Raw genomic sequence first — 25,460 nt, 5'->3', positions numbered from 1 at the left:
AAAACCGATTGGAGGAAGAGTTCAGAGGGACCCCTGGCTTACTCATTCAGTGGGTTTTGAGAATGAGACTAGAGAGGACACGAGGAGTATGCAATTGAGATCTTCCCCTGGGTCTCCTGAAATCCATTAGAGGGGAAGATGACTCTTTCAGACCTCCTTCAATAAGATTCATTGAGAAAACAAGGACAGAGGAAGCAAAGGTAAAAAAAAAAATATTTTCAAATTCAGCTAGTGGCAATGGCATTATACGATCCTGTTAGACGGGAAGGGAGAGATCAGTTTTCTACATGCAACAATAAGGAGATTGAGTTAAGTGTTTTACTTTTATTAAGACATATTTAAAAACATTAATTGGATAAAAATAATTGACAAGAAAAACAAAAAAAAGTAAAGTGATCTTGACCAGAATTCTCCCCCAAAAGGCTTGGACTGGCTCTGAGCATCATCCACATTGGTGTTTTGTAGCAGCGAAGGGTCTAACAATCATGACGTGGTTGGCGGGGTTGTCTCCAGGACTGAAGAAATCAGGGCTGAAGACAGGAAAGAGTCTTTTATTGGTTGGCACGTGGTGGTATGTGTAGAGGTGATGACCGAGATTCACATCGTAGAAAGACACGCGCCGCTCCCGCCCATCAAAGTACACACCCACATGTGCCTGTAAAGTATAAAATAAGTTTATTAATAGTTACTTAAAGTAAACAAATTGTATTTGAATAAAACTGCCCCTCCGGAATAAATACATTTGACTTGAATTTAAAAAGGTGTAGATATGATTCTGGATTTAGCCAACATTTCAACTCCTCTCATTATGAAATGCGACAGAGCAGGATTTAGGAGGCATGTTTTGATGTGGGCATCTCGAGTGCGCCCACGTTTGTGTGTGTTCAAACGAGGGAAGCGTTTGTACTTCCCTGCCAAAACCCACAGTCAAATCACCCTTCTAGAAAATTTGAGAGCGTCTAACCAGGTCATGTCTGGAACTAGACTAGCTAGCCAGCCAACTTTGCCATTAAGCTTTCCGACAGCTGGTATGCTACAGTTGTAAAATTGGTTTGATAGCCAATCTATGGGGCTAGTTAGCGACCATCAATAACTTACACAATGTAAGTGGAACAATATCTTCATGTTACACAACTTTTCGTTGTCTCATTAAATGGTTTCAATATGTATATACACATTTCTACAATGTATAGTTGGTTTGAGGTCAATAAAATAAAAATAGCTATTGACCTTTTAAAATATTGTTCCATGTACATAGTGTAACTTACGGATGGTCTCCAACTCGCCCCATAGGGATATCCACTGTCAAACAAAATTGACCAAGGGCATTACGATCGGGTCGTGTTCTGCTGCAGTCAACTTGAGTGATGCCAGCTGTGGGCAGGATTGAAATAAACCCATGGACTTTCACAGTACCCCTCCATTCTGTGATATACATTTTTTCCATTTAGCAAATCTCAGTTTTGGACTTTATGACCAAACTTATTCTATTTACTTTTTTTTGAGACTAGAATAAAATGTTTGACTCATATCTATGCCACATATTGAGTGATCAAACATTATAAATATTCAACTTGTATCTTCAAATATTCATCATGACACTTTAAAGGCTAGCTCCAAAAGACATGCATGAATCAAAATGAGAACCTTTTCCCCAGTTCAAATATTCCAGTGTGATTGTGCCCTCTCCTGGTGAGGAACATTTAAAGTATAGTTGTATTTATTTATATAATCATAGAGGTGTATTAGACTCGAGAACACTTTGGGCCAAGTGCCCTCTGTCCAACTATGTCATTAACATACCATTCTCCTTTGTGTTCCGACAGCCACAGGGGTTGTGTTGGTGGAGGGCCAAAGCTTTCCCCCGCGGTGTACCAGGACCCAGAACCCCTTCTCAGGGGTGAGATCCACCCCTCGTGATGTCATGGAGGATTTAGTTGCCACACCCACACACCACACACCAGATCCCATCAAAGTCCAGTTCTCCACCTCCACCTCCCAGTATGCTCGGTGGCTGCTAAACCCCTGGGGGGAGAGGACGCACAGCACCTGGGTGAAGCGCTGAGCAGACATGGGCCAGACGTTTCCCCTCGTGCTCTGGTCCACTCGGATCTCACGTGATGCCCGTTTGAACAGGAGCGACGGGTGGGCTGTGCTGGGGTCAGGAGTCACCTCAACTGAGAGGAGGAGAAGAGAAAGGTTGGGCTAGAGGAACGCAACAATCAATTGTTCCCTATTATAGGTATTTGGCCAGCAGATCCAAAGGTTACGTAAGGGTTCATTTTGGGAGGGGGTATGGCTCGAGGACAACTTTATGATCAGTGGTTAGATTCATTTCAATCGAATAGCAGACACAAATTCCTTAGTTTTGCCATAGTGTACACTGCTCTGTTATTAAAAAATATATAAATCATTAGCACAGCATGACCCAATTCCAGCTCCAAATAAAACAAATTATTAACGAAGAAAGTAGATTGTGTCAATTTACTGTTATATTGAATCATGTCAAACACCATCGTTAAACTCTGTGGGTAGTGCTAAAACAATGACTTCATAGATTAATTCCTACATTTTATGTACCTTTGCCATTATAGACAAGTGTATATTTGTCCCTGGTACATAAACAAGTTCAGTAAGGGTTAAGGTCAAAGTTTAGAATACATGAGGTTTACAGGCAGCACCTTCATTTGGGGAGGACAGGCTCATAGTAAATCGGTGGAACGGAATGGTATAAAACACGCTGTCTCCATCTGGTTGATACCATTCCATTTACTCCATTCTATTATGAGCAGTCCTCCCTCACCGGTCTCCTGTGATGAGGTTAGCAATCCACCTTCCAGAATCATTCAATCTGCTGGGTGGATACGAAATATAAAACATGGAACGCAGACTCAGGAGTACACCTTCGCTCACCTGTGAACTTTTTAACCACGGCAATCTCTGTGGGATAAACACAGAAAGGTTACAAAAAAAAGAAAACATAACCGCAAAATGTTGTACATCAGACAGAGAAAAAAAAGACCTGGGGCAGCATAGCCATTTGTAGACAAGTTGCCCATCTTGGCTAGTTTGTTCATGTCTTTCATAAAGGTATACAGAAGGTTTCCCAGTAGGTCCGGGGGGATGTTGATGCTACATTGTTCTCCGACCCCATCTGGAAGAGCAGAAGGGAGAGAGGGAAGAATCTAAAAGGAGAAGGAACAAATAGATATGGAATGAATGGGGTTGAACATACAAGCCAGTTGACCTGCAACAATGCCGTTTTTTAGATTCTCCACACTTGTACCCTTCTTGGATTTAAAAGCGTTCGATTTTTGTAAGCATTGGCTGTAGGAAGTTTCCACCATAGCTACATCTGACTTGGAGTGTAATTCAAAAAAACACTTTGGGAGAAGTGGAAGCAATTCAGAGTGCAGCCAATGGCCATGTACAAGAGCATCAAAACCATGATGCATAATTAGTCAATTGTGACACTTATGGATGCAAGGGGATTTGCAGAAAAGTCACTCTGGACTCAAGTCGGCTGCAAGGACTCACATTAAGAAACGCAAAGGAGTCTGAGGAGCCAATCAGCCGCTCCAGCTCGGCATCTCTGCTCGTCAGAGCTGTTATGTTATCTTCAAGCACACGTCTCCGACGGGAGGCTGTGCTCTTCATCTCATCCACCCTCCTACGGGCCTCAATGTTGTAGCGTTCACAAATCTGCCCCACCTTGCTGACCAGGTCTAGTCGGAACCCATTCACAAACCGGATCTGGCTCGTCGCTACATCCTGCAAGGGGCAAGTACACAAAACAGATCTAGGAGGTGTTTTCATTGATGTGATAACTTCTGAAAGTTCCAGATAGAAATAGATTAGATGGACAATCATTTAATCTCAATCAGCATGTTCTACACAACACATTTATCTGAATGTTCCAAAGCATTACACCATCCTGAACACATCCTAAGGCAAAATATATTCTCAGTAGGCACAACAATGTAAGCAAATGCCCCGAAGCAGCGACTAACCCAAGTGCATAGGGAAAACTGTCCCAGTCTTTGTAACCCCATGTGAGGTTTCTTGGAATGTTTTACAATTGAATGCTATGACAAAAGACTGCACAATTACAACGGCCGTGACTATAGACAATTCAAATAAATAAAATAAAAACCTCACCTTGCAGTGATGGAATGAAGAGTTGAATTGCTCTGCTTCTTTCCGAGTGGCCTTCAGCTTCTCCTTTGCCTTTGCTTGGGCTTTAGTCAGCTGAGCCTGAAGTGAAGACCATACGTGTTAGCATTAGTGCTGGGATAGAACAACAACAAAACACACACGGTCCCCATGGGCATATTCATTAGGCACCAAACTAAATAATAAAAACGTGAGGACCTACTTGAACAATGTTCTGTTCCAAAATGTTTTGATATAGTGTGCCTTAATGAATACAAATAAGGACCAGGATCGAAGGAAATCATTTCACATCAGAAACAAGCATTTATTTGACAAGTTCAGCTAGTCCCTCTCGGTTTCAGTCAGTTTGCTTCCGTTTGTTGCCTAGTGAATCAGACCTTGGATTGAGGAACCATGGCTCTAAAACTCATTCTTACCTTTTGAGCCAAGAACTCTACCTGCATCGACACAACCTGGTGGGCTGGCTCCGGGTGAGTATCACACCCCACACACAGCATGGTCTTGTCAGTGCGGCAGTAACGCTCCAGGAGCCTCTCATGGTTCGAACACATCCTCTTCTCCAGGTTAGCCAGGGGCCTGACCAGCTGATGCCTGGAGAACCGGGCATTGTGAACCACTTCATGCTCCAGGCAGTACGACGACACACACACCAGGCAGGTCTTGACAGCCTTGGTCATCCCGTATCCTAAGCACGCGTCACAGGAGACCTCTCCCGGAGCCACAGTGGGAATGTCTACGGCCGAGCCGCCACATCTACTCGCCCCCTTGAAACTTTCCACAAGGTCTCTCAGGACTATGTTGACCAGGATGGTGGGGGTAGGTGTGAACCTCATATTGCACACAGCACAGACTGCATAGTCTCCACTGCTGTTCCAGTCACCCTCGAGACAAGACTTGCAAAAGGTGTGTCCACACGGGATTGTGGCCGGGTTGGTGAAAACACCAAGACAGATGGAGCACAGGAACTGGTCCTCTGACATGGCGCTGTAAGACGCCATCTCTTCAAGCTGGGGACAACCGGTTAGAAAACATTGAAATAAATTTAAGTTGAATTAGATGAATTAGTCTGAGGCAGTCCAATTCCGATAAACACCCCCTCCCCTAATTGGATCTTTTGAACAATCACATCAGATCTTTTTCACAGCTAATACAAATCGGTCTAAATATCAATTCATGAAAACATATCAGATTTGGGCTGCCTGTCTAAACACAAACAGCCTGTGAATATTGCATTGACAAAAATTAATGTGAGTACTGAAAATGATAAGGTTGGAGACAACCAAAAACTGGTACGTTGTTCAGCCTATTGCTTGCATTCACATTTGTCCCAAAATCATGGTGAGGTAGCAAAAGTTGAGTGACTTAAAGTAACTGCCCAGAGAAAAGTGCACTTTCTAAAGTTTATAGTCTGTTCTCATATGCAAATAAATGTAAACTTGCATTGACAAAGCATAAATTGAAATAAAAAGAACACCTCAAACTTGTATCTCAAAGACAGTAAATTGGTTTCGCCATTTCCTCAGAACATGATGTCATCTCCCTAAGGAGAATGAATTGGCCAATCAGCAGCACAGAGGAGGATGAGCTGGTCAATCGGCAGTCTACTTGCATTAATATTTTTTATGACGATATATGCCCACACCATTCTATTGTTAGGGGTACGCACACACCACAGGTGGCATCTTAATTGGAGAGGACGGGCTCATGTTGATAGCTTGACTGGAGTGGTATCAAATGCCATTCTAACCATTGTTAGGAGCCATCCTTCCCTCCACAGCCTCCAATATTGCTCCTGAGTGGCGCAGTGGTCTAAGGCACTGCATCTCAGTGCAAGAGGCATCACTGCAGTCCCTGGTTCGAATCCAGCCTGCATTGCATCCGGCTGTAATTGGGAGTCCCATAGGCCGGTGCACAATTGGCCCAGTGTCGTCCGGGTTTGGCCTTATTGTAAATAAGAATTTGTTCTTAACTGACTTGCCTAGTTAAAAGGTTAAATATAAAACTATTCAAACAAAGAATCTGCTTTTTAACCATACCAACCTTTAAAAATATATTATTGGAAGGAGAACTATTTCAATAAGTAGGTACAGGTCATATTTAATTGAAATCTGTAAACACTGGGCAGTTTAAGTGAATAGGATCTAGTTAGGAGGGCTTGAACTAACAGAACAAATATGGTGAAAAATACAAGTTTTATTTACAGTGCAAGCCCAGTGATAACAGTGCAAGCCCAGTGATAACAGTGCAAGCCCAGTGATAACAGTGCAAGCCCAGTGATAACAGTGCAAGCCCAGTGATAACAGTGCAAGCCCAGTGATAACAGTGCAAGCCCAGTGATAACAGTGCAAGCCCAGTGATAACAGTGCAAGCCCAGTGATAACAGTGCAAGCCCAGTGATAACAGTGCAAGCCCAGTGATAACAGTGCAAGCCCAGTGATAACAGTGCAAGAGAGAATGTAACAAATATATGAATGCAAAATGACAATGTCGAAAAATACAAAACAGTAGAAGTAGTCCACCTTGGACACAAAAAGATTTGGATAACCTAAAAATCAGACCTAACTCACTCAGCTGAGCATATAACAAGAGCTTCAACACACGTGAATGGAAGTCTGCATGTGTAGCCTGAGCTTGAACAGATACTCCCAAAAACCCAGGCCTATGGGCGATACAAAAGACAAGGCACTGTTACCAATGCTCGGCATGGGCAGGAGCTCACCAGAACTGAGTACCAGCACCTCAATTGTTTTGCTTGGACATGTGTTGCTCTTATAGGTTACACTTTTGTAGATAGTGGAACTCCTGCACCTAAATATAAACAGTACCAGCACCCAAAATGAGTAAGGCACCTATATCAGTTCAAGTCAAGCACTGTTCGTTACACATTGAAGACCACATTAATAATGATTGCGGCAGTCACTGATTTAAGCATGAGTGAATACATAGAATTTAACAATTTTTCAGTAACTGCATAAACCAATGCATTTTACCCAGACAGGTGATGCTTGCGCCCTCAAAACATGAGACGGGAACACAAACACAGGTTGGCAACAATAATGTATGTACATGCTGGCTTGCTGATGCCATGTATTGGCTATTGAGGTTGAAGCCACAGTTCAGCCATATTGGCACTCCCTGATAGGAGCAGTTCTCCATAGGAATGAATTAAAATTCTAACGCATTTCAATGAAAGGTGAAGGACAAAATTAAATGTTTTTATCATCATGGGGACAGTAACATTAGTGTCCAATTTTACCCATTTGTTAATTTTTAAAGTATTTATTGCAGTGTCTAAGAATTAATGAGGCAAAAATGAATGTAGACATTAACAAATGCTTTTCTATACCTTCCAAAGTGTATTTATAGTGGTGGGTGAATACCAATAGTGTAGTGGCTTAAACACAGCGCCCCCAACAGTCATCTTGTGTATATATGTGTGTGTGTATGTATATGTATATATGTATATGTGTGTGTATATGTATATATGTGTGTGTGTATGTATGTATATGTATGTATATGTGTGCATATATATGTATATGTGTGTGCATATATATGCGTGTGTGTATGTGTGTGTATATATGTGTGTGTGTGTGTGTGTGTGTGTGTGTGTGTGTGTGTGTGTGTGTGTGTGTATGTATACGTGTGTGTATATGTATACGTGTGTGTGTATATGTATGTATATGTATGTATATGTGTGCATATATATGTATATGTGTGTGCATATATATGCGTGTGTGTATGTGTGTGTATATATGTGTGTGTGTGTACACACACAGGTCGGAAATGAAATGTAACTTTGTAAACGATTGATAAACAATTGTTGCAATATTAGTTTTTTTTATAGGGGCTAGATCAGCTTTAATATTGCAGATATGTTTTGGCCTCCATCAATGGAATTGTCTGCATAATTTCTAATCCACACGCTCCCTCCCTCTGGTGCTCGACGTCACCAGTCTACTAATCACCGGACCTGGCATTTATATTACACACACCTAATCATCATTCTCTCTCTTATTACCACCTAATGACTAATAACAACTGAGGGATAAATAAAAGGGGGGTCATTGTGGTTTCATCTCACGTTCAGTATGCTTTACGTTTGTTATTTTGTATTGTTGCATTATTAAACTCACATTCTGCACCTGCTTCCTGACTCACGGCATATATGTTACACGCACACACATTTGTTAATATATTTTCCACTAATCCAATTGGAGTAAAGACTGTTTTTCTAAATGTTTTGATTGTGCAGTCCTTATGTTGTAATCTACCTCAGACACAAACTATAGGCTATGCGTGCATAGCATATCTCCAATCAAAGTCAAATCTACAATTGGCATCCTATTTCGCAACAAAGCATCCTTCACTCAGGCTGACCATCCTGCCGATCCTCGGCGATGTCATTTAGAAAATAGCCTCCAATACCCTACTCAGTAAATTGGATGCAGTCCATCACAGTGCCATCCGTTTTGTCACCAAAGCCCCATATACTACCCACCACTGCGACCTGTATGCTCTCGTTGGCTGGCCCTCGCTTCATACTCGTCGCCAAACCCACTGTCTCCATGTCATCTACAAGACCCTGCTAGGTAAAGTCCCCCCTTATCTCAGCTCGCTGGTCACCATAGCCGCACAGGCTCCAACAGGTATCTCTGGTCACCCCCAAAATCCATTCCTCCTTTGGCCGCATCTCCTTCCTGTTCTCTGCTGCCAATGTTTGGAACGAACTACAAAAATCTCCCTCACTAGCTTTAAGCACTAGCTGTCAGAGCAGCTCACAGATTACTGAACCTGTACATTGCCCATCTATAATTCAGCCCAAACAACTACCTCCTCCCCGACTATTTATTTTGCACCTCATTATTGCACATTTTTCCACTGCAAATCTACCATTCCAGTGTTTTACTTGCTATATTGTATTTACTTTGCCACCATTGCCTTTTTTGCCTTTACTTCCCTTATCTCACCTCATATGTAGACTTATTTTTCTACTGTATGTTTGTTTTACTCCATGTGTCGAAATGCTTTGCTTTATCTTGGCCAGGTCGCAATTGTAAATGAGAACGTGTTCTCAACTTGCCTACCTGGTTAAATAAAGGTGAAATAAAAAAAATAAAAAAAGTGCTACAAACTTCAGACTGTCAAGAGTTAAATTTATATGTCTGACAGTGGCAAGGGAATAATTCTGCTTTCATAACCAAGTGGGAGTTCACAACACACGTTTACAAAATGTAAATACACTTGAACGGCCCTCCAACTGGATATTACTAGTGGGAAACTAGCTGCATTCTCAGTAGGTAAATGCAACGTGTTAAAAAGCAATATATTAATATTTTTTATATGCCAACTTGTTTACAAGCATGATAGTAGAGGTCGACTGATTATGATTTTTCAACGCCGATACCGATTATTGGAGGACCAGCAAAAAAGCCGGTACCGATTAATCGGCCAGTGTTTTAAAATGTATTTGTAATAATGACAATTACAACAATACTGAATGAACACATTTAATCTTAATATAATACATCAATAAAATCAATTTAGCATCAAATAAATAATGAAACATGCTCAATTTGGTTTAAATAATGCAAAAACAGTGTTGGAGAAGAAAATAAGTGCAATATTTGCCATGTAAGAAAGCTAACATTTAAGTTCCTTTCTCAGAACATGAGAACATATGAAAGCTGGTGGTTCCTTTTAACATGAGTCTTCAATATTCCCAGGTAAGAAGTTTTAGGTTGTAGTTATTATAGGACTATTTCTCTCTATACCATTTGTATTTCATTAAGATTTGACTATTGGATGTTCTTATTGTCACTTTAGTATTGCCAGTGTAACAGTATAGCTTCCGTCCCTCTCCTTGCTGCTCCTACCTGGGCTCAAACCAGGAACACAAATACAATAGCCTCCTTCGAAGCAGCGATAACCATCGCTCCACAAGAGCTGCGGCCCTTGCAGAGGAAGGGGAACAACCACTCCAAGTCTCAGAGCGAGTGACGTTTGAAACGCTATTAGCGCGCACCCCGCTAACTAACCAACCATTTCACATCGGTTACACAAGCCTAATCTCTGGAGTTGATAGGCTTGAAGTCATAAACAGCTGCTGGCAAACGCACAAAAGTGCTGCTTGAATGAATGCTTGCGAGCCTGGACTGTTCTATCAAATCATATTAACACACAGAAATACGAGCCTTAAGTCATTAATATGGTAGAATCCGGAAACTATCATCTTGAAAACAAGACATTTATTCTTTCAGTGAAATACGTAACTGTTCCCTATTTTATTTAAAGGGTGGCATCCATAAGTCTAAATATTCCTGTTACATTGCACAACCTTCAATGTTAAGTCATAATTACGTAAAATTCTGGCAAATTAGGCGGCTCAAACTGTTGCAAATACACCGACTCCACGTGCAATGAGAGAAGTGACACAATTTCACCTGGTTAATATTGCCTGCTAACCTGGATTTCTTTTAGCTAAATATGTATGTTTAAAAATATTACTTCTGTGTATTGATTTTAAGAAAGGCAATGATGTTTATGGTTACGTACACATTGGAGCAACAATACATGACCGCATCGATTATATGCAAAGCAGGACACGCTAGATAAACTAGTAATATCAACCATGTGGAGTTAACTAGTGATTATGATTCATTGATTGTTTTCTTCTAAGATAAGTTTAATGCTAGCTAGCAACTTGCCTTGGCTTACTGCATTCGCTTAACAGGCAGTCTCCTCATGGAGTGCAATGAGAGGCAGGTGGTTAGCACGTTGGACTAGTTGACTATAAGGTTGCAAGATTGAATCCCACGAGCTGACATGGTAAAAATCTGTCATTCTGCCCCTGAACGAGGCAGTTAACCCACCTTTCCTAGGCCATTATTGAAAATAAGAATGTGTTAACTGACTTGTCTAGTTAAATAAAGATTCAATAAAACGGTTTAAGAAAAACAGCCAAATCGGTGTCCAAAAATACAGATTTCCAGTTGTTATGAAAAATTGAAATCGGCCCAAATTAATCAGCCATTCTGAATAATCGGTCGACCTCTACAGGATAGTTGTACTTTTAGCTTATGGTTTACGTAGCTTGGTGGCCATTAGCCAGCCAGTCTGTTTCTCAACAAGTTCAAAGAACGTGAATGCAGCCAACTAGTAGTTGAGACTTCACAAAATGGTATATTCCCACCCATATCGTTACAAACACAGCGTTAGACTAAAAGGCCTTATGAATTCCTCTTGGGGATGGTGCAGCATAGTTCACATTTGACAAACGCTCATAACAAGAGCTTCCAAGTACAGGTTGTCATAAATAGAAGTTGATAGTATAGCCTGAATTTACACTCCCAAAACAGGCTAAACCATTCTCATCAACAGGTATGCCTAGGTTTTAGGCTAGACAGAGACCAGTCGAGACTCGCATGACAAAATTAAAATAGACACCGTTAAACATGTAAAACCACATAAATAACTTAAGCATGAACAAATAACAATAATCTGAAACTGAATAAACCAATGCATTTTACCAGAGGAAGTGGCAAAGCGAGAGGAAAATCTGTCCACGAAAATAAGCCCAATAAGTAAATCCTTTTTGTATGGAGGTCAATAAGTGTGTCGAATTTGGAAAAACAAAACATTTTTTTGCTAATTTGCTACGCAAGACTTGTTTGACAGAATCAAAGTTTCACAATGGCTCGGGTTGTTACATATGCACTGATAAGTGGATGCTTGTGGATTTAAAAATCGGAGTTTCCGCTGTCATAGAGACTCATGGACGTATTTTTTTTTAAATGGCAATAATATGTAACCCATATAAAAGTCACTTAAGAACAAATTCTTATTGACAGTGACGGCCTACTTGTAAAGTCGCCTCCAGTGTCAAATCCTCCCCTAACCCGGACGACTCTGGGCCTATTGTGCACTGCCCTATGGGACTAAAGATCTTAGCCAGATGTGATACAGCCCAGGATCAAACCCAGATCTGCCGTGACACCTACTAGCACTGCCTTAGACCACTGTGCCACTCAGGAGCAAAAAGGGCTTCCACCATTTTAAATTAGCACCGGATGGGGGATTCATACAAGTTGGGAACAAATCAACCAATTAAGAAAGAAATTGACAATTTTAAAGTGGAGACAGCGTCATTAGCACTGCCCATTGTCACAAACCCTTTAATGGCACAGATACAAAGATGAGTCCTCTAAGACCCATTGGTCACATGCTTCTGCCCCATTGGCAAGAATGGCCCCACCTTTTCGCACGTTCTCCTGCCTTCCATATTTGAGAACATGCATTTGCATTCACTCGACCATTTTGTCAAAATATGACAATCTCTGATTTTACCAGTCACCGACATAGATAGTGACGTGCGCTCGCACCCTCTAGAACAGCGCTAAACTGTGACCACAAACACAGGTGGACAAACGATTGTTGCAATAAATGGTTACAATGTTACCATTTTTTTTTGTGAAGTCCTTATGTTGTATGTATGTTGTAATCCTTATGTTGTAATCTAACAAAGTATAGGCTGTACATGGACGCAAGTGCTTAAAAGTTGTCAAGAGTTCCTTTTGTGTTTGACTCAGTTGAGAGGAAATTAAGGGTCTTGTGAATGCCATGTGGGGATGGTGCGGCATAGATCACATTTGACAAAAGTATTCAATTGTAACTCACCTGTCTATCTATGTACGTAGAACACAGCTCACAAGGAAACAATTACCTTCCACTTCTGGGGGGAAAACACAATCTGAGGAATTTCCTTGATTGAGTTCAGGTGGCATTTTGAAGACTGGTAAACTCCTCCCTCTTTCATGAAAAAAACACATCACTGGAAGTTTTTAGTATGGTTATGTGCTCAACAACCATTGGTCTCACCGTACAGGGGGGTGTGTTATTCAGTACAAATAGTTCCTCAACGTAGCAAATGTTTAAGCGAACTGAACGCACCTCGTGTTCAGAGGCAACACCACACTGAAGAGGCATACAACCACACTGAAGAGGCATACAACCACACTGAAGAGGCATACAACCACACTGAAGAGGCATACAACCACACTGAAGAGGCATACAACCACACTGAAGAGGCATACAACCACACTGAAGAGGCATACAACCACAGGTAAGGACTCTAATTTTAAACGAAAAGGAGACAACATCACATACATTAAAAGAGCAAAATGCAGTTGCTATATCCTTTTTTGGACTTAACTTATGACTCATGAACTTAGTTCAACAGAACCCACCTACCTGATCAGAATCCAAAATACAAGCTTGTTTTGGTCCAATGTTTGTCAACAACGTACATTGTAAACAAACACTGTATACCCTTAAAACATGGTTAAAACCATACAATTTTGATATCATGGATAGTCAGTCCTTTCATCCATAACTCTGTCTATCAGTTTGAGAGTGATTACATTTCTCCAGCACAATCCCTCAGCTTTTTACCGAAATAGTGGTGGGGAGTATGTCGTGTTACTGTTTCAACCACTAACTGCCCCTTTAAACCTTATCAAGGATAAAACAGCGAGATCAAACCACAACTGTTGGATTTGCTGGACTGTTACTTTTCATGCCATCTTACAGTCGCTCAGAGGAAGAGCAAATCTATTGTTTTTTTTGGATAGGCCATAAAATGTGACTTGTCACTCCCTATGCAAATGTAGGATATGAATCCTGACACTTCAAGTCAGCTCTGCTTAGAGAGTGGGAGCGGAGAGCAGACAGACGGGGCTTGCTGAAACTATAAGGCACGGGACCCTAAGACGTTCAGAGTGCTTTGTACTGTACACCAAAATGTGAGTCAAACAGTCCTGAACCACTCAACACTTCAATGCTTGAAAAACATTGTCTTTTTGCAATCATTACCAATGGGTAATTACATTAAAAAATTACACCAGTTGGTACTTTTATGCTAAAAATACTGTATGTTGCCACTTTCAGGGTTAAATCAATTCATCAGTTCATTAGTGGTTCTCAAAGCTCTCCTCGGAGAGTCATTTAAAATGTTGTTGTAACCCTGAACTAGCACACCTGATTCATCTAATAAACAGCTTGATGATTTGATGACTAAATCATTTAGGTTTCCTATCTTTGGAGTAGATCATAAACATTGAACATCTGGGGGTTCCTGAGGAGAGGGTTGAGAACCACCTAGCAGACCAGTGTGTACCTGTGGTCTCAGGTCTCTGTTTTTTTTTTTGATTTTTTCTCACCTTTACTTAACCAGGTAGGCAAGTTGAGAACAAGTTCTCATTTACAATTGCGACCTGGCCAAGATAAAGCAAAGCAGTTCGACAGATACAACGACACAGAGTTACACATGGAGTAAAACAAATATACAGTCAATAATACAGTATAAACAAGTCTATATACAATGTGAGCAAATGAGGTGAGAAGGGAGGTAAAGGCAAAAAAGGCCATGGTGGCAAAGTAAATACAATATAGCAAGTAAAACACTGGAATGGTAGTTTTGCAATGGAAGAATGTGCAAAGTAGAAATAAAAATAATGGGGTGCAAAGGAGCAAAATAAATACATTAATTAAATACAGTAGGGAAAGAGGTAGTTGTTTGGGCTAAATTATAGATGGGCTATGTGCAGTAATCTGTGAGCTGCTCTGACAGTTGGTGCTTAAAGCTAGTGAGGGAGACAAGTGTTTCCAGTTTCAGAGATTTTTGTAGTTCGTTCCAGTCATTGGCAGCAGAGAACTGGAAGGAGAGGCGGCCAAAGAAAGAATTGGTTTTGGGGGTGACTAGAGAGATATACCTGCTGGAGCGTGTGCTACAGGTGGGAGATGCTATGGTGACCAGCGAGCTGAGATAAGGGGGGACTTTACCTAGCAGGGTCTTGTAGATGACATGGAGCCAGTGGGTTTGGCGACGAGTATGAAGCGAGGGCCAGCCAACGAGAGCGTACAGGTCGCAATGGTGGGTAGTATATGGGGCTTTGGTGACAAAACGGATTGCACTGTGATAGACTGCATCCAATTTGTTGAGTAGGGTATTGGAGGCTATTTTGTAAATGACATCGCCAAAGTCGAGGATTGGTAGGATGGTCAGTTTTACAAGGGTATGTTTGGCAGCACGAGTGAAGGATGCTTTGTTGCGAAATAGGAAGCCAATTCTAGATTTAACTTTGGATTGGAGATGTTTGATATGGGTCTGGAAGGAGAGTTTATAGTCTAACCAGACACCTAAGTATTTGTAGTTGTCCACGTATTCTAAGTCAGAGCCATCCAGAGTAGTGATGTTGGACAGGCAGGTAGGTGCAGGTAGCGATCGGTTGAAGAGCATGCATTTAGTTTTAATTGTATTTAAGAGCAATTGGAGGCCACGGAAGGAGAGTTATATGGCATTGAAGCTTTCCTGGAGGGTTGTTAACACAGTGTCCAAAGAAGGGCCGGAAGTATACAGAATGGTGCCGTCTGCGTAGAGGTGGATCAGAGACTCACCAGCAGAAAGAGCGACCTCATTGATGAATACAGAGAAGAGAGTCGGTCAAAGAATTGAACCCTGTGGCACCCCCATAGAGACTGCCACAGGTCCGGACAGCAGACCCTCCGATTTGACGCACTGAACTCTATCAGAGAAGTAGTTGGTGAACCAGGCGAGGCAATCATTTGAGAAACCAAGGCTGTCGAGTCTGCCGATGAGGATGTGGTGATTGACAGAGTCGAAAGCCTTGGCCAGATCAATGAATACGGCTGCACAGTAATGTTTCTTATCGATGGCGGTTAAGATATCGTTTAGGACCTTGAGCGTGGCTGAGGTGCACCCATGACCAGCTCTGAAACCAGATTGCATAGCAGAGAAGGTATGGTGAGATTCGAAATGGTCGGTAATCTGTTTGTTGACTTGGTTTTCGAAGACCTTAGAAAGGCATGGTAGGATAGATATAGGTCTGTAGCAGTTTGGGTCAAGAGTGTCCCCCCTTTGAAGAGCTGCTTTCCAATCTTTGGGAATCTCAGACGACACGAAAGAGAGGTTGAACAGGCTAGTAATAGGGGTGGCAACAATTTCGGCAGATCATTTTAGAAAGAAAGGGTCCAGATTGTCTAGCCCGGCTGATTTGTAGGGGTCCAGATTTTGCAGCTCTTTCAGAACATCAGCTGAATGGATTCGGGAGAAGGAGAAATGGGGAAGGCTTGGGCGAGTTGCTGTTGGGGGTGCAGTGCTTTTGACCCGGGTAGGAGTAGCCAGGTGGAAAGCATGGCCAGCTGTAGAAAAATGCTTATTGAAATTCTCAATTATGGTGGATTTATCAGTGGTGACAGTGTTTCCTATCTTCAGTGCAGTGGGCAGCTGGGAGGGAGTGTTCTTATTCTCCATGGACTTTACAGTGTCCCAGAACTTTTTTGAGTTAGTGTTGCAGGAAGCAAATTTCAGCTTGAAAAAGCGAGCCTTGGCTTTTCTAACTGCCTGTGTATAATGGTTTCTAGCTTCCCTGAACAGCTGCATATCATGGGGGCTGTTCGATGCTAATGCAGAACGCAATAGGATGTTTTTGTGTTGGTTAAGGGCAGTCAGGTCTGGGGAGAACCAAGGGCTATATCTGTTCCTGGTTCTAAATTTCTTGAATGGGGCATGGTTATTTAAGATGGTTAGGAAGGCATTTAAAAAAAATATCCAGGCATCCTCTACTGACGGGATGAGATCAATATCCTTCCAGGATACCCCGGCTTGGTCGATTAGAAAGGCCTGCTCGCTGAAGTGTTTCAGGGAGCGTTTTACAGTGATGAGTGGGGGTCGTTTGACCGCTGACCCATTACGGATGCAGGCAATGAGGCAGTGATCGCTGAGATCTTGGTTGAAGACAGCAGAGGTATATTTAGAGGGGAAGTTGGTTAGGATGATATCTATGAGGGTGCCTGTGTTTAAGGCTTTGGGGAGGTACCTGGTAGGTTCATTGATAATTTGTGTGAGATTGAGGGCATCAAGTTTAGATTGTAGGATGGCTGGGGTGTTAAGCATGTTCCAGATTAGGTCGCCTAGCAGCCGAGCTCTGAAGATAGATGGGGGGCAATCAGTTCACATATGGTGTCCAGAGCACAGCTGGGGGCAGAAGGTGGTCTATAGCAGGCGGCAACGGTGAGAGACTTGTTTTTAGAGAGGTGGATTTTTAAAAGTAGAAGTTCAAATAGTTTGGGTACAGACCTGGGTAGTAGGACAGAACTCTGCATCTTTGCAGTAGATTGCAACACCGCCCCCTTTGGCAGTTCTATCTTGTCTGAAAATGTTGTAGTTTGGAATTAAAATTTCTGAATTTTTGGTGGTCTTCCTAAGCCAGGATTCAGACACAGCTAGAACATCCGGGTTGGCAGAGTGTGCTAAAGCAGTTGTAGCGATACGAAACCTTCAGCCCCGCCCCTTGGCCGGCAGCGGGGTGCTAGAGGTGGTTAGCGTCCCGTTCCCTGGATTGGACAGGGCACTATAGATACTTCAGGTTATCTCGGTATAACCAGGGCCGCTCGCATAGCCCTGCCTCTCTTTCTATATCGAAGCGTTGTCCGCTTAGAGAGGTCTTTTGCCTTGTCACTCTCAACGGTCTAGCTCTAGCTGGGATGTGTGAACCCCACCTTTATCCTCTAGACTCTTTGTTTCACCACTAATTGGTGTGAAGTGTGAAGACCTTTAGTCAACTTAGTCTCACTACTCTGCCCGTCGGCTATGTATCGCTTGGAAAATAAAACTTAGATAGATCGATAAGACAAATGAATGAATCACTACTGGACACACCTTCCTCCTTGTCTTTTAATGGTAACTCATTCTGTCACAGAGCATTGATCCCCGTTTCCAGTGTCCCGGTAGCGGGGAGTGTCAGAGTTGTTATCTCCCGTGCCGTTAACTGTCTTTGAGAGAACCTTTTACTCGAGACAAAATAAGACTACAGTTTATTTTTCAAAACACACTTGTCTTTTTACAATCAAACACACTTCAAAATACACAATTTGTTACTCGGTCACACACAGCGTTAATCAAAAACATGCAAATGCCTTAACGCTCTATAAAATGCCTGGTACAATGATAACACTTATCTCTATATTAAATGCTTATAATAGTTATTTAATTACCTTTGAGAGATGACGAGGAGACCCACGAGATCAGGAGCAGAGTTTCAATCGGTCAGAATTTGAGAAATGTAGTTTAGTGTAGCGACTCCCCTCTAACTGCCGAGAGGTTGAATTGGAGTCGTTATTTTAACTAAATTGGATTCAAGTTATATTGAATGAGGAAACTAGAGTCATTCTTGGTCAACTGATCGTCTACTGATGTTTCACTATCCTCCAATGAAAACCCCCTGGGTTCAGTGTTTAAGTCCTGTCTCGGGATGCCAAACTATTTCCAGTAATGCCGGTGATTAGACCTTGGTCAGGCGATCACAACGCAGGGACTGTCATATAGTGGACAAAGCCTCAAGAACCACACACTGCCAGTAGTAATGGGTTGGAATAGATGGGAACACGAGGAGTCTCAGCACAAGAATCTAGTCCAAATTCAATAGAGTTAGAATCTAGAGATGAGACAGGCACCAATACCTGGTTCAAATGGTTCTCTATGAATTCAGAATTCAAGAAGTCAGCGCCGAAGTATTGGCAGTTTCTCTATATATACCTTTTTTCACCGTCCAAAATCCCCTAGGTGTCCTCCACAGAATAATTCATCCTGTTATTACTTACTACTTCCTCCCAATATTATTTCCTGTGTGGTTGGCTAGTACATACATCTGTTCATACCCATATAAGGATGTACTTCCTACATAGCTTAAAGCGCTACCTTCCTCTTATAGAGTCCAGCCTATTCAAGCAATAATGATTCTAGTAGATTTTCCCAGCCAGCAGATTCTCCTTCTACCGTGGGCGGAGCCAGTTGATACCAGTCAGGTTCTGCTGTTGGGAAGGAAGCTGGGTTCTTCAGGGGGTGACATAGTCCAGGCGGGTAGCTCATCCGGTACTGTCAGTTCTTTCATGGGTATTTGTTGAGTCGGGATGAAAGGCGGGTCAGAGGGGAGATCCTTTTTGTGTTCCACTACACCCTCTCCAGGATCTAACCCTTTCCTTTTTCTCCTTACTCCCCCTAGCCCAGTGTCACCTAGTTCCTTTGCTATGGCCAGACATTTACCATCTGACCTACACACCCCTCCCCAAACCTCGGGCTGTCCTTTGGTTCCTTTCTTTGCTATTCTTAACCTTAAATAATACTCATCATTATGTTTGCACCTGCTAATTATTCTGCCCCATGTAAATAAGTCTGAGAAACGTCCTTCCATGGGCCAGGGTTCTGACTCATTTTCCCTGTACAACTGTTTCTTCTCCCTATAGCATACTTGAAAACATAAGCACTTTTTACACAATGGTCTCGTTGTTACATATCCTCCCAAATGGGTTGGACATGTATACTCCCCTCTAGTCCCTAGATTACAGCCTGAGCATCTTGGAACCAGTCTCAGTTGTTCTTCTCGTCCAACCTGTTGAATAGGTCTCGTAAGCCATTCCATGTAATTCAACAGGGCCAGTACGTCTATCCCAATCTACTTCCTGTCCTTTGTACACCATCATAAGGTTCAACTCCTCAGGCTCTTCTACATGAGCCCACATTTTTCCCCCGTTCACTACCAGTTTAAGTTTAGGCCACTTATCTCTCTGGGCTAGACACAAAATACATACGCTGTCTAACATCCGTCCTCTTAACATTAATCTCCTGCTGAGTACCCCTTCAGTATTTCTATCACATGAGCCACCGGTTTTAAAAGCGTCTGGGTGAGGAATTATTATTACCGGTGCTATCCACCCTACACGATAATTCCTAGTATCTGGAAACTCTGGCATACCCTTACTTTCTAATTCTTGCCATCGGGTCATTACTCTGTGCCCTATTGGCCTATTATCTTCTTCTTCCCAATCTTCTTCCCGGACTCTTCCATGGGGCCCTGGAGAAAGAAAGGTTATTCTCCTATTGTCTACCTTGCCCCTTCCTGGTTCTCTTTTTGTCCCTGCGACTTTGAGGCCCATCGTTACCCTGGGGGTCATTCTGGGTCAGAGCTCCTACAGCTCTTTCTGAGGCCAGGGTCAAGTCGGCCAGTCTATGGCCTAAGACTGCAAGGTTCTCCCTATATCTTAGCTCTAACTTTGTGTCCGGACCATACCTTACAGGCCCTCTTTGCTGGGGTCTGAGAGGCCCTTTTTGCTGGGGTCTGGGCGGCACGGAGGTAATACAAGTGTGCCCGTAGGAATGTCTATTATTCCCTGGCTCCCTAAGCCTGAACCCATTTTGCCTCCTAAGGCCTCTTTGGGTTCCTCTTCTGTGCTTCCTACTGAAGTCAGCCAGAGTTTTACTTTCCCCTGTCTCAGTACACCCAATTACTTTGGACATTGGCTCCCCCCTAGCCTTTCTAATGGCTATTTTATCATCTGCGCTAGGGAACCAGTGGTCCTTTACGGCCACATAATTGTTTAGGTTCCACTGGTCACAGCTGAGTCTTTCCCATTTTGGTGGGAAGATTTTGCAACTCAGTAGTGATCTAGCACTCCGTACATGAACCAGGGGCTATGGTTTAGCATGGTGAGGTCTTCCTGAGACCAATGGGCTTCCAGGCCTTTAACTACCAGAGCCTCGTCCCACTGCCCGGTCAGCGTACCATTTCCTATGTCCCCAGCCACCCTCCGGGGGTTAAGGGTCAAGGTTCGGTATCCCGACTTTCTCCATGCCTTCCCACCAACACCTTCTCATCCATCCAGGATGTTTGTTGGTTGTTGTCTAGGGGATATTTGTCCACCTGGTCCCAACCAGTGGACTCCAGAAGCACTCCATCACAGGCTACACTAGGGTCTACTAGGATCCATTCACCTTGTCCTGTTTCCATCCAGGCCTGTGTGTTGACTCTGTCTATCCCATATCCATCACTAGGTCCCTCTCCAAGGTCCCTATCTCTCAGATACTCATAGCTGGAGTTAAATTGGAACCTTTGACCTGTTAGAGCTGGGTCTGGGCCTGCAGTTCCAGTGGGAATTGGCCAGAGTGGTGCTTCTATTCTAACTGGGGTTAAGAGGGCACTTCTGGTTAGTTTGACATTCCAGGCAATCTTTGTCTGAGATGTTTCCATATCTATCCCAGGCACACTGACACCCTCTGAGGTCCCAGGAACCATTAATGGTCCTTATGTCTAGTGCACAGTTGGTCATGGTGTTGCAGTTGCACCTGCCACACATCTGAACTCTTCCATACCTGCACCTATACTCTCCTGAGGCTCCATCAGAGCACACGTCTAGTTGCCTGATGCTCAGCAGGCCCTTCGTATTGCATATCACCAGTGGGCTCATTGCATACGTCATAAAGGACACACTTCAGTCTGCTTGAGCCAGGTAGACCTGTCGGAACGCTTCGTTCCCGGACTACTCTTCCTGTGCTCCCTCCTTTGAGGCCCTAAAATGGTGTTTGGACTCCTCCTGACTTGGAGACCTGCTCTGCACTCTAGGAGGTATTTCCAGTCTGGTACGATTATGGAGGACCTACTTTCCTAAGTTGTGCTATGTCAACTGTTCTTCCACAAGCTGTCCTTACAGTATTAGTGCTTATTATTTCCTCAATAATACGTTTTTTACCGTATTTCTTGGGCACTACTTTTGTCTGCCGCTGGATTTTGTCTAATCCTGATCCAGTCTCCTACCTTTAAAACACAAGGTAGAGGGGTAGACTGGGGATTAGGAACATCCACCGTACTATTTTGTCCTGGTAATCCCATTAACTCTCTTGGACTAGGCCCTGAACTAGTTGGGGTGCTACTTAACTCTATGCATGCTTGTACTAGCTTTGGTCCCCAATCTTTGTCCGCTCTCCACAACCCCAAAGTTGTTTTGAGTTTGCCAATGGTCCTCTCTGCACACCCATTTGCTTGAGGTGTGTAGGGAGGTGAGAAAGTGTGCTTTACTCCCCTCTGGGTGCACCATTCCTCTACCTTTTTTTGTTTTTATACTGACGTCCTTCGTCAGTCCTGATCGATTGAAACCGTCCTAGGGTCAAAGTCAAAAGGTTAAGCATTGTCAACACAGGCAGAGCATTGCATGTTTTCGCTGTGTGTACCATTGTGTAGCCTGTTGCCATGCACACCACTACTATAGCATACCTATGTCCCAGTACCGTAGCACTTTTCATGGGACCCATATTCTCTAATGCTATTTGACTCCAGGGCGTGCATGTTTTGATGTGTTGATCAGACACTCTTCCTAGATTATTAGGCTTTTGCTCTTGACAGGTAATGCACTGCTGGCACACCAGTTTGGCCTCTACTGGGTCAAATTCAATCTGGTCCTGTCTAAGACGCTTCAGAAAGATTTTGGGACCTAGATGTCCCCAATCTATGTGTAACGCCTTGAGTTAGTCTGCTTCAGTTTTGTAGAGAATTATTCTGCCCATCTGGACTAGTTCATCTACTTCCCTGTTGCCTTGTTGATTGAAGTCAGCTTCCTTTCCACCCCCATCTACTGTGTGGGCTTTTTGGTGACTGACAACAATATCCATTCTATCCATTAACTCATGGATCTTTCTCCACTCTCCTTCGTGCTGAATTGTTTTGTTTTTAGCACTTCTGCAAACATTGTTCTGCCATATCTTTTGTCAGAAGTCATGGCCTGGGCACTGTAGTAACTGTCTGTAACCAGTTCTATTCTCTTTAGATTGGGTGTAGAACAGTGTAGCAGTGCTTCCATTATGGCCATGACTTCTGCTTTCTGGGCAGTGCCTGCTATTTCTTGTTTCCTTTTTATGAGTGTTTCGCCAGTGGCTTTGTTTTTTTACAATAAAACCCCACCTGGTTACTTCCTGTTTTCTCACTTCCATCCGTGAGCACTACTATGTCCCTAGGTTTATCCTCCTTTGGTTTCCCCTTGACTGTTGTAGGTCCTGGTCCTGGCTCGTCAGTGTCCCATCCTTGGTCACTGATGAACATAACTCCTTTGGTGGCATGTACGTTCCTCCACTTATCCCAAGTGGTGGTTTTAATACCTACCATTTTTTTGTATGGTTAGTGGCCCATAGTTCGTTTAGTTCTGTGCCTTTTATGATTATGGCCTGTCCTTGGGCAAGGGACACTATTTTGTTCCAGTATAGCTCTAGCAGGGCCATTTTAGCCCCTGTACTGGAGTACTTCATTGTGGGCCCTTTCAGCTGTTTGCTGGAACAAACAGCTGAAAGGGCCCATCCCTCACCACCTCTGACCCTTCAAGTTTCAGACACAGCCAGAGGGGTACGTTGGGGTCTCTGGGCTCATTTTCTTGGGCTTCTATGGCCATTAATTTCAAATTCAGATTCTTCCCTTTTCTTGTCCCATGTTATGGTTTGTCTACCATATTCTTTGTGTGACATGTCTCTTTGGTGATCTTCTCTAGTTATGCCTCTATAACAATGCTTAGCTACTCTGCTATAGCCCGGTATGTGGTTTCTAATATACACTCGTTTACCTAGGCATTTCTGCATCTCATTCACTGTTTGTGGCTTGCTGAGCTCTGCTACTTTTTCAAAAAAATGTTGGCTTGCGGTGATTCCAGTGCCTATAGTGAAATCGAGAAAGTTCACTTCCTCTCGACCTATTTGGCTCTTTGTCAAGTTCAGTTTCATGCCTGCTCTGTTGAGTCTGTCTAGGGCTGCTATTACTGCCTCTGTGTGTTCTGACTCTCTCTATTTGGTCTGGAACAAAAAATTGTTAATTTTTTATGACTCCCCTTACTTATCATTTTTTTCCGTCCGATAAGCGGAGGAGATTTTCTTCTCCTTGTAGCATATGTGGTTTATTATTTTCATATCCTTTTTTTAAAGTCCATCCTGAAATTTTACCCTGAGGCGTCCACTCTTTGCAATATTTACTTCCATGTAAAGTCCCATTCCCCTAATCCTGTGTCAGTGTCTAACTGATCTAATACATTTGCACATGGGTCACTATCTGTCTCAGCTCTTTCAATGTAGTTATGTCTATGTTTAACTTCCTCTTAACTGCTGCTTTTAATGGCTGTGGTTTAAAATCGGCCTTTTTCGCTTCCGCATCTGCTTCCTGTTGCCGCAGCTAATACTGACAGTACCAGATATGGTTTCTGTCTCCAAATATTGACTGACTGTCTCACTGTCTCCCTGTTTACACTAATGCATTTTATAGAACTCAACATTTCTATGTAGATAATTATATAGTTCAACTTAATTAACCCGATACTCTCAATGACCCTGGGTCACAACAGATGCCATATATTCTTGTCATCTTTCTACTATTTGAAGACAAACCTTCAAATAATTAGATAAGGCCAAAATGCTGCTAAACATAGCATATGTTTTCTGTACTAATGAAATCTCTCTTTCGGGAGTCCACTGTATTTTATCTAACAATAACCTGGGTTAATCTTAACTCGGTCTCATCAATAATTGTATATATGTTGCGTAGTATGTTATCCATTACCTACAGTACTTTATTATCCCTAAGAACTGCAACATATTTATTTTCATAATTAAATTGAATGCTTATAAAATCACTCTTTTTCTACCTTCATCTTTTTTTCTGCCCTGTTGGCTTAAAATATACCCTAAATATTTAACATAAATCTTCCTGCATGGCTCTCAACATTACACTAGTGTCTCCTAGATTTGTTGGAGTCCCGTCTTTTAGCAGGGCCATTGCCATGGGGTACCAGGGCTGTGCATAGAAGGCCACTTTGCCACAATACACACTTACATCCTCTGGCCCCCCTTCTTTTTCTGGAATGACCTTTAATTAGAACCCAATTTCGTATTACTACGAGGTCTGCCTGCCTTAACGGCGCTGAAAATAATTCACTCTTGTTAACATATCTTCACCTTGAGGTTTGTATAAATTTCCTATTTAGTTGTAAACTCTCTAATATTTTCTAGTTTCCTCAGGGATTTTTTTCTCAAAGAGTAGACTCTAACCCGCCATTGCTCTTTACCTCAAGATTTAATTTAGATTTCCTATTTAGTTATAAACTCTATAGTACTTTCTTATTTCTCAGGGATTTTCCCTCAAAGAGTAGACTCTAACCCGCCATTGCTCTTTTACCTTGAGATTGTATTTAGATTTCCTATTTAGTTATAAACTCTATAGTACTTTCTTATTTCTCGGGGATTTTCCCTCATACAACGCCCATAGTGACACTTACGCACTATGTTAGCTTTACTTTCCCAAGGAATTAATACAATTATTTGTTATACACTTTGAATAGAGACTGGTGTTCCTTAATCATTTTATAATTAATTTCCACCTGTTCCAACAATTTCTAGTGAAGTTGATCAGTCT

At 42.5% G+C, this 25,460-nt stretch overlaps 1 protein-coding gene and 1 long non-coding RNA gene across 2 annotated transcripts in view; one reads left to right on the top strand and one right to left on the bottom strand.

The window, feature by feature from the left end:
• Positions 1 to 309: 309 nt before the first annotated feature.
• Positions 310 to 12,977, bottom strand: LOC118368924 (E3 ubiquitin-protein ligase TRIM7-like). Its single transcript, XM_035753415.1, has 8 exons — positions 12,847 to 12,977; positions 4,590 to 5,180; positions 4,159 to 4,254; positions 3,538 to 3,771; positions 3,023 to 3,185; positions 2,914 to 2,940; positions 1,804 to 2,177; positions 310 to 655 (listed from the first exon to the last, which is right to left on the bottom strand). The coding sequence occupies exons 2-8, from the start codon at positions 5,169 to 5,171 to the stop codon at positions 443 to 445; spliced, it is 1,689 nt and encodes a 562-aa protein (XP_035609308.1). The 5' UTR covers positions 5,172 to 5,180; positions 12,847 to 12,977; the 3' UTR covers positions 310 to 442.
• A 126-nt stretch (positions 12,978 to 13,103) lies between these two features.
• Positions 13,104 to 25,460, top strand: part of LOC127916146 (uncharacterized) — a 41,586-nt gene continuing 29,229 nt past the window's right edge. Inside the window, exons 1-2 of the long non-coding RNA XR_008093618.1 lie at positions 13,104 to 13,291; positions 13,839 to 13,970. This is a non-coding gene — a long non-coding RNA (uncharacterized LOC127916146). The remainder of the gene's footprint in view (positions 13,292 to 13,838; positions 13,971 to 25,460) is intronic.

The sequence above is a fragment of the Oncorhynchus keta genome, chromosome 35, assembly GCF_023373465.1.
Source record: "Oncorhynchus keta strain PuntledgeMale-10-30-2019 chromosome 35, Oket_V2, whole genome shotgun sequence".
Taxonomy (NCBI): Eukaryota; Metazoa; Chordata; class Actinopteri; order Salmoniformes; family Salmonidae; genus Oncorhynchus; species Oncorhynchus keta.
Note: the sequence above shows the minus strand (reverse complement) of the source record. Positions and strands in the feature narration are given on the sequence as shown.